General features: G+C 48.7%; 1 protein-coding gene across 2 annotated transcripts in view; it reads right to left on the reverse strand.

Moving 5' to 3' along the window:
• ARID5A (AT-rich interaction domain 5A) overlaps positions 1 to 13,700 on the reverse strand; it is a 38,919-nt gene extending 25,219 nt beyond the window's left edge. The window contains exon 1 of one of the 2 annotated variants that reach the window (XM_088151944.1): positions 13,585 to 13,700. In XM_088151944.1, coding sequence (XP_088008070.1) covers positions 13,585 to 13,588 — 4 coding nt within the window. In that variant the 5' untranslated portion in view covers positions 13,589 to 13,700. Of the gene's footprint in view, positions 1 to 12,094; positions 12,635 to 13,584 lie in introns of those variants that run through there. The other variant, XM_088151945.1, reaches the window with a different exon arrangement.
• Between the last annotated feature and the right edge of the window lie 518 nt (positions 13,701 to 14,218).

The raw sequence follows: 14,218 nt of genomic DNA on the forward strand, positions 1-14,218 counted from the left end.
AGTAAACCATGATAGCAACCTTCCAATTCATGAAGGAATGTCACAGGGCAGAGGATGTGGACTGATTCTCCAGAGCACCCAAGGGTAAGACAAGAACCATTGGGTGGAAGCTTGACAGAGGGGGATCCAAACTTGAAATAAGGGGAATTTCCTGACTGTGAGAACTATTAATTAGTGGAACAGCCTGCCTCCTGAAGTTGTGGTTGCTCTATCACTGGAGGTTTTCAAGAGAAGATTAGACAGGTATTTGCTCAGGATGTTAACAGGATGCTGCACTGGCCAGGGGGTTGGAGAATATTACCTCCAAGGCACTTTCCCACACTTTGATTCTGTGATCCTCCAGTCCTATCCTAGGATTTCATTTGATGGCCTGGTTCACCCAACCACCAAAGACAACAGTTGAGTTCCATTTCATCTAGACCACAAGTACCCAACATTTGAGCCTCCTTTAACTGTGCCAATTCAGCCAATCTGCATTTGTGGTTGCCAATTATGACATCCTGATTCAGCAGACAGAAATTTCACACCATTCAAGTTGGGTCTACACAGGGTTCCAAATGGAGCCCTGGCTGAAACGTTGCCAGCCCAGTCGCTAGATAATACTCCTTTGATGTACACGGTTCATTGGTTTCCTGTTTGGAGATAGGCATCCACGCAGGCAGTGGCGCATCCCAGCAGACAGGCAAGCCTGTGGGGGTTCCACTTTCATTTTCTAAGTGGTTTCCTGAATGGTGTGAAATTCACCCCACATCCTTCCCTCCTAGACATGGCTCAACCAACTGCCTCTCCTCAACATCCTTGAGGCCCACACTTAGCGCAAATTCTTCTCTTGAAATGGGGCAATGCGCTTCACCTCTACCACACACTCCTAGTAGGAACAGGCACGACGTTTCGATCAAGAGAAGCTCCCCGAGTCACAGTACAAAGCAACAGGGGACAGGAAAGCAAATGTTGAGAAGAGAAGCAGAGATAGGCATGGAGATAGGGATATTTCCTCAGCATTCAAGATGTTTGAATAGGGTTTCTCAGCCTTAGCAACTTGACCCATGGATTCCAAAAGCTGATGGAGAAAAGAAAACATCTGAAATTGCCCGTTTTTGCAAATACTAATTCCAGACGTTCATCCCTAAACCTCTTCTCATCTTCTACAGCCATCAGAGCACGGCCAGGCGGCTTACAGTCTAATTGCCAATGAAGTCTTTCCCACTGGAAACAATGGGTGGTGTGATGGAAGACATGAGCAAGGAGGATCCTGGAATGGAGCTTCAAGGTTACAGGGAGAGGGAGAGACATTCCAAGCATCTCCTCAGCCCCCAGCCAGAGCATGTGGAAGTGAAGAGGAGACTGGCCCCTCCCTAAGGGATTCAAGGTTACAGTTGCTGTCGTTGGGGGTTAGAGTTAGTCTGGCAAGATTGATGTCAGGTTCAGCCCAAGAACCACAGCGAGACAATCCAGGAACAGCCCAGTTACTTTATTAGCTTACACCTATTAGAGAGAATCTCACCAGACTAACTCTAACCCCCAACAACAGAAACTATAACCCTGAATCCCTTAGGGAGGGGCCAGTCTCCTTCTCTTCACTTCCATACGCTCTGGCTGGGGGCTGAGGAGATGTCTCTCTCCCTCCCTGTAACCCTGAAGCTCCATTCCAGGATCCTCCTCGCTCATGCCTTCCATCACAGGTGGACATCAACTCCCAGAATTCCCCAGCCAGCATGTCCACCCATCTTAAAGTTGCCAAGGTTGAGAGACCTGGTTTAGAACATCAGGGCATCTCCTTCTGCTTTACCCTTGGCAGCTGTCACATCTGAAAGTCTCAGTTGTCAACTGTCAAGTACTTAAACCCTGTCAAATCTGACCACATGCCAACGAACAAAACCCAGTTTTGCCATGTCAGTTATCTCATAACCAAATGTCTTATAGTGAAACCAAGCATCACCACTCGTCCAGTACAGAACATCAAATATTTAATGAATATCCAGGATGAAGGAAGCATCTGCAGAACGTTCAGCACCAACCTTACCTGGTTGCTAGTGCTAATCTCCCTTATCACACTTGGGCTGAAATTGTGTTTTTCCTGTTAGGTGGTCAGCCCAAGGAAATTTTCAGGGAAATGACAAAGTATTGCCCTACAACAATCCTGGTGAGGAGACAGTGTGTCTGACAACATTGGTCTACGAGTCCTTCACTGGCTTCTGAAACTTGACCGACCCTCATTTATTTAATTTATTTATCCATTTAGTATTATCATGATATTTTTGGTTGCTTTCTCTTAACCTCTTTTATCCAGTTTTTAATTCCCTTTCTCTGTGTGCATTCTGTTACTCTGGACCCATGAACCGTAAATTTAATAATGACATGACTGCCAACATTTGCAAAGGAAATTCACTTTTTGATCTGGACTGTAGCCTGAAGTGAACCAAACTCCATCATCCTTAGCTTCTCCTCTACGAGGTGGACATAGTCACCGTGACCTTCCACAGTATAAAGATGTTGTGAAGAATACCAGAGTCATACCAAGACCCTGAAAGACCAAAAATGCTTTTGACCATCAATGCATCGATCTCTAGCCAAAGCTAAATTGTACCGATATTAATTAAGGAATCTCACTGCTGATCTTGAACTTCACAGGCATCTTCTTTAAACTAGATTCACTCACTGTCCAAAGCCGTAATCACAGCCCACCACAGCTGGGGACATTTGCCATGTCGTCACGATGCAAGCTCCATTCCTTATGCACTTGTGTTGCAACAACATGACACACAAACCAAAGGATAGCGCTTGGGTCACAATGTGCATTTGCAGGTTTAGCATCATCGTGCTTAGAATAGTCACTGATGACCACGTTACTTAACCACGCTCTGTAAATAAATCATGGCAGCTTGGCTCATTCAACATGCTAAGCCACAAAATCACAACGCTGGTTACATACCAGCTGTTAAGCCAAAATGAAATAGATCATATTATGACTTAGTGGGATGTGCAAACCTTGATTAAGAAAGCTATGTCAGGAGGATAGTCCATCGGGGGTTGTCAAGACAGTCAAGATGGCAGCCAGGATTGTGCAAAGTTGCTGCACGTAAATAAAAGTCTAGGCTTTGATTATGCACTCACAACCCAATCCTCACCATCTTCACTTTTTGGACAGCCCTGCACATCGGGATGTTCTCAGACAGAAATCCCAGGCCCATTGGAAAAATTATAATGACTTTCAGCCTTCCTAGAAAAACCAGCTTCCAAACAACCCAACGAGCCGTTGCTTTCAAAACTGAGCGAGCGGAGTGAGAGTGTGGGGAGAAGACCAGGTATAAGAGACTTTCTTATTTTTTAAACAAGTTTGCATCAGCCTGTGGCTCTGAGAAAAATAAACTCCAGAACCCATAGAGAGAGTTACAAGCAGAAGTGTATGAAACCGTAGCAAGCTTTTGAATTTCCAAGAATTCTTAATCAGGCAAGTTGACTAGAAAAAAAAGGGGGGGGGAGGAAAAAGATGTAATTCATCTTGTGCTTCTGATTAGAAGGAGGCTAGGGAGCCATCAGCTCTACAGAATAAGCGGGGCCCATGGATTCCAAAAGCTGATGGAGAAAAGAAAACGTCTGAAATTGCCCATTTTTGCAAATACAAATTCCAGGCATTCACCCCTAAACCTCTTCTCATCTTCTACAGCCATCAGAGCACGGCCAGGCGGCTTACAGTCTAAACGCCGATGAAGTCTTTCCCACTGGAAACTGGTCCATTTCTAACACGCAACGATGGGAAAGAGGAATTAAAATCAGGGAGGGGGCCCAGAATAGGCAAATGAACTCCCCACCCACCATTTCCCTCCCTTTGCCCCACATTTCTTGCAGCCTTTGTTCCTTCTTCCTCAAACCCGTCTTCTGCTGACAAAGGATGTCCACCACAACTTTGAAAGAATGGCGTAGCCAACAGTGGGGGGAGATTAGCAGTGGGGCACGGGAGGCTTTAATCTCCGCAGGTTGTCAACCTCAATCCTGCATGGGTCACTAGGAACTGGGAGCCCACATTAAAGGTGGGGGGGAGCGGGGAGGGGACGTGACAGCTGGTCCTTCCCATCCCCACTGTAAAACTCATTGTGGGCCATCAGCTCATTAGGCTTTCTCTCCTACGCCTTCTCCCATCTTTTTCTTGACTGCCCATCAGGGAAACTGAGGAACAAATGAGTCATAGTAGCAGAGAAATTCCTCTCTCATCCATCCGAGCAGCTCCTTTGAAGAGTCAGGATTAGTAGGGGTTCAGGTCAGGTGGCACAGCAGGATGGGTTTCCAAGTCTACCATCCGCCTGGATCCTCAGTGCAGATTGCCCCATGCTAACCAAACGGGAATACCTGGGCACAGAGAAGCGAGGAAGAAGCCCCCAGCCCTTCTCCCGGGTTCTGTTCAGGCTCCACCATGAAGGAATGCGGGGGTGGGGGGCGCGGTCAAAGCCCCAAGTGGAGTGGGAGGACAACTCTATCTGACTCACAGTGTTCAGATCTCCCCTGCCAACGGAAACAGTTAGTAAGCAGTTCCAGAGCTATTGTTTCTGAATTGCAAAATATTGCATCGCCAATCTTGGAGCTATTCAGCCCTTCCCCCTGCAAACAGTGCTGTTGCTGGCTATGGGCTTTCAAAATTAATTGGTTGCTCAATGAAAGGCAGTTATATGAATGAAGGGGTGCTAATTCATAGGGTAGGTGGGGTGTCTTAAAGGAGGTCAGGATGCAAGAAAAGGTTGCACGTTCGCTTGACGTCGGACTCCCCCTACAAATGGTTGTACGTAGCGGTCAACCTGAACTTCCGTGGGTTCAGCCTCCTCCTGTTCAACAGCCATGCTGGCTGAGCATTCTGGGATTTATAGCTCCACCATACCCACCCAACCCCCCTTCTGTTAGCCCTGTGAGATAGTCCAGACAAGAAGCACAACCAGGAGTATTAACTCTTATCTTTATTGTAAGGTTACATCAGTGTTTCTCAACCCTGGCAACTTTAAGATACGTGGACTTCAACTCCCAGAATTCCCCAGCCAGCTGGGGAATTCTGGGAGTTGAAGTCCACGTATCTTAAAGTTGCCAGGGTTGAGAAACACTGGATTACATTAACAGAATCTTGCAAGACTGAAAGCATTTCTCTCCTCCTCTCCTTTTACTCTCTGGAAAAGTAGGAAGGGTCCCTACTGAAATGCTTCCCCCACCCTCCTTCCTTCTGTGGGCTGAGATACCTTGTCCAGTCTGTGGCTCTTCCTCCTGTCTCCCAGGGTCATTCCCACATACCATTATATACACACACACAAACACTCCTCTTTTCCAAACTCCATCATACATGGGCTGGGTCCTTTTTAAAGTGTATTTGTGCCTGCCCCACGAGGTAGCCATACCTGACAAACCTTGGCTGATACCACAAAATGCTCAGAGGGTTAAGATGGGGATGGGGAAGGGCCAGAAAGTCAAGATGGCAGTCATAACTCGTGGATGTCCCTTGAGTTGAACTCAACTCAGGAGAATGTTTATCCTGTCTTTGCAATCTACTGCCACATCTCCACCACCACCACCATTAGACCCTATCCCATCCCTGTCGACCATCTCCATTTTCCTCCTTGCATTCCATCATAATTCTAATCTAGAACTCGGCCTACAAGGAGATGCATCCATCTTAATTTGATTATGAAAAATCAGAACGCCATAAAATAAAGGACCCGCTCCCTTTTAAACATAGGCAAGGTGTAGACATCTACCTTAGCCTGCCGCTATAAGTATGATGAGATACAACGGTATTTTTCAATCTTGGCCACTTGAAGACAGGTGGACTTCAACTCCCAGAATTCTGGGAGCTGAAGTCCACCCGTCTTCAAGTGGCCAAGTTGAAAAAACACGGATTTATATTTAACTAATTCATTCGAAGATGGGTCGACCAACCAAGATTTCTTCCAAAGCAGTCATCTTTCCAATGTAAAAGTTATTTGGATTCTCTAGCCTGGGTGTGGACACCCTTCCGCGTTCCTACTGCTTTGTGTAATACATTTACACAAGGGCAGAAATCAATCAAGCAAGTGCCTGCAGCCACAGGGATATTCCTAGATTAAACCCTTTGGGTGACCCACAGCCACACTGAAAGTTTATTTTATTTTATGAGTTATTTTGTAAAAGTGAGCCTGGCTGGAATTTTTTTCCCCTTGTACCCCCACCCAATCCCACCCCCACCCCCCTGGGGCTGTGTAGGAGCATTTCATTGTGTTTTAAACTATGTTAAGCCTACTTCAGCGCTCTCACAATAGTTTTCATGCATAGTTTTCATGCGCTTCCAGCCTCCAACCAACCACAACCTCTGCTAAGGACTTTCAGCAGAAGTAAAAGGGGGATTCCCAAATAATAGGCGGGATCCCCAATAATTGAGGTTTAGAGGCTCTTCCACAGAGGCAAACCTGGTTTAATAAGTTTGGTGCCTGACATAGCAATGACAATTTGAGTTACAAGTAAGAACTACAGACCGACAGGCGCCTGAAACACAACCCACCAGACGTCATTGTTGCTGAAAAGAAAAAAGAGCGGATCAGACCTGCGGCCGTATCAGGAGAGAGGAAAACTGATGAAAACGAATGGGAAAAGGAACAAAAGATTAGGATTTGCAAACTGACACTGACATTCTTTGGAATAAAAAGTCAGCTATAATACCTGTCGCAACTGAAGCTCTTGGAAAGGGATTCACAAATATTTGAAGGTTTTAAATTTACCAGCTTTGATATCTCTGACTTTTTTTTTAACAAAAGTGAACAAACAAAACCCTACCTTGCTTGAAACTTCCTACAAGCTAGGAAGATACCTCCATGACTCCTAGCCTTCTGAACCCAAATCATCCATATATAGCCAGCCTAAAGACTGTGATATTTGCTGGATGAAATAATAATAATAATAATAATAATAACAACAACAACAACAACAACAACAACAACAACAACCACGGCAAGAACAACAGAGCGAATGAGCAGGACCTGGCAGTTGCCATCAGGAGTGGAAGATCCGCTCTCCAAGAACACCGAGTCCACGTCCAGCAAAGGACCCAACATCAGCACCTGGACTGACGCAGCAATGGGCCAACTTGGGCTCGCCTAACATCAACTGTCCCCTTCTCAAAATAGTAGCATTCCTTGGATAAAATGGGGCTCAGCCACAATGTAGTGATCTGCTGCATAATTAAGGCACCAGAGGCACCGTTCATGCACCGCTGTTCAACGGATCCCTAAGGAGCACAACTTCCAGGCTGCAAAGTGATCTAGCTGCTCCATTCAGTCTGAATGCTGGGCATTTCTTTCTCCGTCTCTCTCTCCAAAAAAAGCACGAAGTTGTTTCCAGCTATTTCTGCCCCCACATCCACTTCCAGCTCATGTTTGCTAAAACCGTTTGCGTGTCCCTCTCTGCCCTGAAGGGTCAAGGAGCATACACAAAACACTCGCATACTGTACAAAGGGAAGGGGGAAGGGGAGCTGGGTTCGAGAGAGATAGAAAGAGGAGGAAGGAAGGAAGGAAGGAAGGAAGGAAGGAAGGAAGGAAGGAAGGAAGGAAGGAAGGAAGGAAGGAAGGAAGGAAGGAAGGAAGGAAGGAAGGAAGGAGGGAGGGAGGGAGGGAGAAAAGACCTTTCTAGTTTACTGTTCTCCAGGTATGAGATGGCTTGCAGGAACTAAAGGATCTCCAGTTTTTGTGAGGATTACTGGACATGATGACAAGTTTGTTCAGGGAAACAAAAGATGCCTGGTGGGGGGGAGAGGGGAATGGGGGGGTGGGACTATCTCGGCCCCTTTCAGAAGGGTTATAGCAAACATTAAGAAGGCAGGAGGGACTGGCAGGGCCCTTCCCCTTGCCTGGCCAAGGAGCCCTCCAAAGGGAGAAGGGGATGACTGGAGAGAGGAGGAAGGAGGAATGAAAAGGCATGAAGAAATCAGGCTGAAAAGAGGAAGGGAGGAAGTCATGCAGAGAGGAAGGAAAAACGGCAGAGAGAAAAAATTAAAAAAAAACTGTGAGTACTAAGGTGGGATGTAAATGTAAACATTGCATCAACCTCCCCTTTTTGGAGAGTGGGAGACACCCACTTTTCAGCCTCCCCACTCCCCCCCCCCTGGAATTTTCCTCTCCTGCTAGAAGTCCAGCAAAGCAACCCGGGTTCAAAGGAGAAACCCAAACGCAGGCGCTCAGGCCTGCCGGACAGTCCCGCGCTTCGAGCCGCTACAGGGAAGAGAGGCTTTTCCAACTTTGCGGCTATGGGGACTACAATCCCTATCCTCCCCGGCCAAGCCTCGCCCTCCGCAAGTCAGCGGCCAACGTGATCCCTTGCAGAAGTGGGGAAAGGACGGGTCTTGCCACGGGGAGCCATCTTGGGGGCTGGGGATGATGGGAAATGCAGCGCCATGTGCCTGGAGAGCCCCAGCCTGCAAAAGCTGGTTTAGGGAGAGCATTGATTGACTCTTAGGGGCTGACCTCCCTTCCTGTCCTCCATACCTATCCGAAGTTTTAAATAAAGACTCCTGCGCTGCAAACAGTTGCCGTATTTCATCCTTGTCAGTAGCGGAGGCACCTGCTTTCGTAAAGGGTTGTCTTTCTTTCTTTTAATTCCCTCCCCTTGTCAAACAGCTGCTTGGGAGACTCCATGGCAGTTTTTTGGAATTCCCCCCCCCCCCTTTCCTTGCTGGCTTCAACAAAAACAACTGTTTTTCCATGCCCGGTTGAGATACAGAGACAGAAGGACCTTCTCCAAATTCTGCAACACCAGCAAAAATAAATAAATAAATAAAATTTAAAAAACGGTCATGTGCTAACCTCAGCCCAATTTTTGTCCTCTTTCAGGAGCAGATTTAGGGTTCTGGAAGCGATAAGTAGATTTATCAAGGGGGTGTGCGTGTGGCGTCACTCCCAATCCCACGTTAGAAGGAAACAACTAAAACTCAGAGAGAAGATCAAACGGTGACCTCTTTGTAATTCAAATGATTTGGGACGCGGAAGACCACGAGGCTTCCTCGACCTGTGGAACTCACTGCCACAAGACACAGCAGTGGCCCAGAGGGCTTTTTCTAGTAGATTAGAGCAGAGGGGATTTCGGTGTTGGGAGGCAACCTGTCTTTGAACAGGAGATTCCAGGGATGAATTAGGCAGGGAAGTCAACAATCCCACCGTTTTATGAGCTTCCCAATGGTGCCTGGATTAATCTGTCATCTGACCCGCAAAGGCAGTCCTTATAAGGCACGATATCTGACAAATTGGCAGCGTCAGAACAGTATCTTAAAAAACAGAAAGGAACTTTCAAAACAAGTATGCAAAAGAAAAAAAATATATCAGGGGATGAAATGGGGAAATAAAATTTTCAGTGCCAGTAAGTTAAACACACACACACACACACACTTAAAGAGAAGTACCACAGAGCCGTTTCAAAACTTGGGGCTGAATCACCGAAATCAGATGTGGCACAATGCCAGTGAGCTCACGCTTCTCAAAAGTGGGGAAGGAGGAGGAGGCCTCTCCTGCCAAGCCCTTCTTGAGAACATCGGCCTCTCTGTCTCACCCTCAAGCCGGCCTATCTATTTCCAGCAAGGATTGGGGCAGGAAAAAAAAGGAACATTAATCACAGTTTCACTGACGGAGAAGTGAGCAAGGCACTGTGCGCACCCTAAGGAAACAGGGCCACGATCCGGTCTTGTGCACAGCTTGGAAAGTGATGTTCGCTCCTTCCTCAGCATCTCCAGCCGCTGACCTCATCCCATCGGAGGGCCGTGGCACAGATCATATGGCAGAGCCAGGAACGTCAAGCGATTCCATTAAATTTCTCATGTCACTTAACCGTTCTCTGCAGTCTCAGCTGCCCGGAGCTCTCCTGTTAAGGCGACGCTTCCCAAACTTTTTCCTTCGTGACCCAAAACTGCTTATCAGAAAGTCCTTTTTACTTAAGTCAGTTTAAACGTCCCCATTCTGATGGATCATGGGTCTGTGTGTTGTTGCCTAAAGAAAGACCATTTTTACCCAATCTTAGGTAATTTACTCAGGTTTGGGAAGCGCTGGGTTAAGAGATGCCAGCTTCATTACAGAAAGGAAGGAAGGAAGGAAGGAAGGAAGGAAGGAAGGAAGGAAGGAAGGAAGGAAGGAAGGAAGGAAGGAAGGAAGGAAGAGGAGGAGGAGGAGGAGGAGGAGAGAAAGAAAGAAAGAAAGAAAGAAAGAAAGAAAGAAAGAAAGAAAGAAAGAAAGAAAGAAAGAAAGAAAGAAAGAAAGAAAGAAAGAAAGAAAGAAAGAAATTCCCTACAGTATGGAAAACAGAGAAGTGGAAGAATATGGTCACAGGAAGAGAACTCAGATGCTTCAGGAGAACATCACTTTTTCCAAAAGGCAGGCAAGTTACTAGTCCTCATGGCCTCCTCCTTAAAATCAGGTGCACCAAGGCCTCTGGCAAGACAGAGTTGTGGCTAATATAATCTTCCCAGGCTGGAATAGAGGCTAAGTGCCTTTACACCTGTCCCATGTAGAGAAAGTTGCTAAAATCACAGAACTCTGCAAAGCCAGAGAAATTCTACCAACTTTGGAAAGTTTAGTGTGACAGCAGAATGCAACCTTTGGAAGAAATATCTGGGTATAACACTCTACAAGCAGACAGAACCAACACACCCAGCTTGCAAAATTGATTACTGAATAAACCGATGTTTTAGGTCCATCACAATATAATGAACCATAAGTGAAACCAACAGATAGGGTCCCCACACTAAGTCACGAAAAATGAATCAAGATGAAAACTCACCAAATCTAGCATGTGATGCAAATGAAGCCACTAGTGCAGGGTTTCTCAACCTTGGCCACTTTAAGATGCGTGGACTTCAACTCCCAGAATTCCCCAGCCAGCCTGGCTGGCTGGGGAATTCTGGGAGTTAAAGTCCACGCATCTTAAAGTGGCCAAGGTTGAGAAACACCGCACTAGATTGTTAACTGACCGTGTGGAGGGTGTTGTGTGAACCAGCGGTTACCCATCGAGAGTCAGGTATTTCTGGGGTCATGGCCACATTGGGACATGCAGCACACCCTAAACTTTCATGGCCAAGACTCATAACCAAATCGTGATATTTAACTGAGCCGATGACTAAACCCAGGAAGAGCCATCCTACTGATTCGGTTTCATTAGCCTGATTTAATTTTAATCCATCAAATTTGAGACGCTCCCACTGTGGGGAATGGGGTTCCCCCAATATCACCCTCAAAAGCTCTTGGCACAAAAAAACCGCACCCCCCAGTCAAAAGCTGGGCTCAGAGCTAACCCCATCCCGCTCATTTCCTAAGCCACCGTTACGTCCATCCCGGCCACGGCTGCTGTGTGAATCCAGCGGGAAGGAAGGTGACTGTCTGGAGAATGAAGTATGCACCGTGGTAATTTTATTCAATTACCTCTCCCGGCTCCGGCACCATTTGAAACTGGAACACCAGGCCCCTCTTGGCATTTGAGAATTCCCTGGCACGCGTTGCCCTCTGCCTTTGCCAGAAATGACAATCGGGATTGTATTTCACACCAATTCCACCCCCCACCCCCCTTTCTCCGCAGGCTCCAAGGCCAGAACATGCCTCCGGAGCCCATGCGATGATGCGCTCTTCCCTGGGAGGTTTGGTTTGGTTTGGTTTAAGCATTCTGGGGGAAAGTGGCGGGGGGGGGGGAGGGAGGGAGGGAGGGAAGGAGGCTTTTAATAAGGGCAATCATCTGCGAAAATACTTCTGGAGGAACCAGCGAAGTCATTTGCATCTTCAAAAGAATGTCGACAAAGCGACTTTCAGGAAGTGACAGCGGCCAAAGGAACGCGCGCGGGGTGTGTGTGTGTGTGTGTGTGTGTGACACGGGCTCCATTCAAAAAGCCCTTTTTTAACCCTTTAAGAGTGCGGGACCTGGCCGCAGCGACTCTGCTGGGAACCGACGGGAGGGGGAGGAAGGCAGCGCAGCGCTCGCCACGAATTAGCTGAGAAGAGGCAGAGAGAGATGCAGAAGCCGCAACAGGAAGGCGGGTTGAGGGGGAAAAAAAAAACCAGAGGGGGGGCTGAAATTGACTAAGTGGCGAGAGAAAGGAGTATAAAAGCAGCCTGAAATTACCAGGAAAGCCTCGCTGGCCCGGGGAAAGGCGCTCCTGAGCAGGAGGGCGCGCTCGCGGCCCCTTCTCCGCCCCCAGAAAAGCCCAGGGCGAACTTCAGGCTACCGCGCTGGCAGGGCGCAAAAACGCTGGGATCACGTGCGCGAAGTTGACATACACGATGTTCCGAATACCAAGTGTGGGAAGGGGGGAGGAGGGGAGGGGAGGGTTTGTTGTGTTGTAACAGTCGAGCGAGAGAGTTTCAAGCCATTTGGCTGCTTGACAAAACACACACCATCCTCCTGCGCGCCCTGGAGAGCGAGGCCAGGAGAGGAAAGGGAGGAGAAAGAGAAAGGAAAAAGAAAGGGAAGGAAGAGGGAAGGGGAAAGGGAAAGGGAAAGAAATCTCTACAAGCTGCCCGGGTGTTGTTTTCCCTTCCACCTGCTCGGAAATGCAACACTCGGTGAGTTTTACAACGCAGCGGCAACACGTCCTTGCCCATAATTATACGGCCAGCCAGTGCAAAAACAAAAACAAAAACAAAAAAAAGGGAAAGCAGGTTCGGGGTAAGAGTCTCTCTGGTGTAAAAGAGGAAGGAAGGAAGGAAGGAAGGAAGGAAGGAAGGAAGGAAGGAAGGAAGGAAGGAAGGAAGGAAGGAAGGAAGGAAGGCGTTTGAATTTTCTTTCACATCTTCCGACCTTCTTCGACACACGGTTTTCTCGAGTACACACCGAAAATAACCCTCTCCTAAAAATAAAACTCAAACATACACTCCTGTCTCTCGCTCTTCAGGGAAGTGGGGGGGGGAAGAGAGAGAGAGAGAAGAAAGAAAGAAAGAAAGAAAGAAAGAAAGAAAGAAAGAAAGAAAGAAAGAAAGAAAGAAAGAAAGAAAGAAAGAAAGAAAGAAAAAGAAAACAGACTGACACGGAATCCGGAGTATTTTTCCGAGGAGGTTGGAGCGGGGGGGGGGGGGCAAGAGGTCGACGGATGATTTATGGAAAGCGGATTTGTTATTGAATTTTTACAAGGTTGCAAGCGCTCTTGAGTCATCCAGCTGTTCGCGTCAGAAGCTGACTTAGTAATAATGATAAATAGCACGGGGGGGGGGGGCGAATATATACCGCAACCAACCAACATGGAAATTTTCTCCTTTTTCTCACCCTCTTTTTAAGATCCCACCGATCAGGAAATCTGCATCGGTCTGACGCGCCTTCCCACCAAAACAAAACAATACCAAAAAAAAAAAAAAAAGTTTACACAAACTTCGGGCGGGGGAGCGGGAGGCGGAAGATGGGGGGGCGAGACCGACCCCCCGTCGCCCCCTCCCACATTTCTTACCGCTCCCCGCCCAAACTTTTTCACCCCGATTCTTCCCCGGCCACGATCCACCCGCACAGCCCAACTCCAGCCAAGGAACGCAGCGCCCGCGAACAAGTTCCTAGTCCTCAGCGCGCCCCAGGGCCCCAGCGCCCGCGTCTGGGCGCCCCCCACAAGACCGCGCGCGCCTGCTCACCCATCGCCCGGAGCGCAGATCCTGCCCGACCCGGGACCGGCGGTTCCCATGTGATGCTGAGCCCGGAACGCTTCTGAGCCGCCGACTCGCTCGCTCCGCTACTCTCTCACCCGGCGCCTGGCTCTGCGCGCGGATAGGGCGCCGCCGGGCGCCGGGCGCCGGCGATTGGAGAGGCGAGCCGTCACTCGCGCGGAAGGTTCGCGCCTCCCCTGCGCCAATGGATTCTGGGAAGTGTGGTTCTGGGAAAGCCGCTCGCGCCGCTCGCGCAGGAAAACAAAGGCGGAGGCGGGGCGCCCGCGGGCGCGCGGCGTTGGCCCCCGGCGGCCGTGCGTTTGGCGCGGGGCCCCTTGAAGACAAGTCGGACGGCTCCCGGGGAGGAGGAGCCGACGGCCGCGGATTAGGGAGTTTGGAGTCGTTTCCAGCAGACCCAGCAAGGTGCACCCACCGCTGGCCGGTGCAGGGGTCCCGCTGAGCAGGACCCCGGTGGCCCTGCATTGCAGGGGCCCAGAACTGCAGGAGTTCCCAGCAAAGGATTTACCCCCAGACCCTGAAGCCCTTCCTGGAGGTGGCCACTCCAGAGCCCGCCAAGGGGGCACCCTGTTCCTCTTGCACAGCCAAGGGGCCCCAGCGCTGG

This window comes from Python bivittatus, unplaced genomic scaffold, assembly GCF_059951505.1.
Source record: "Python bivittatus isolate LINGU-HERP-01145 unplaced genomic scaffold, Pbiv_v1 ctg000680_np1212, whole genome shotgun sequence".
NCBI classification, from domain to species: Eukaryota; Metazoa; Chordata; class Lepidosauria; order Squamata; family Pythonidae; genus Python; species Python bivittatus.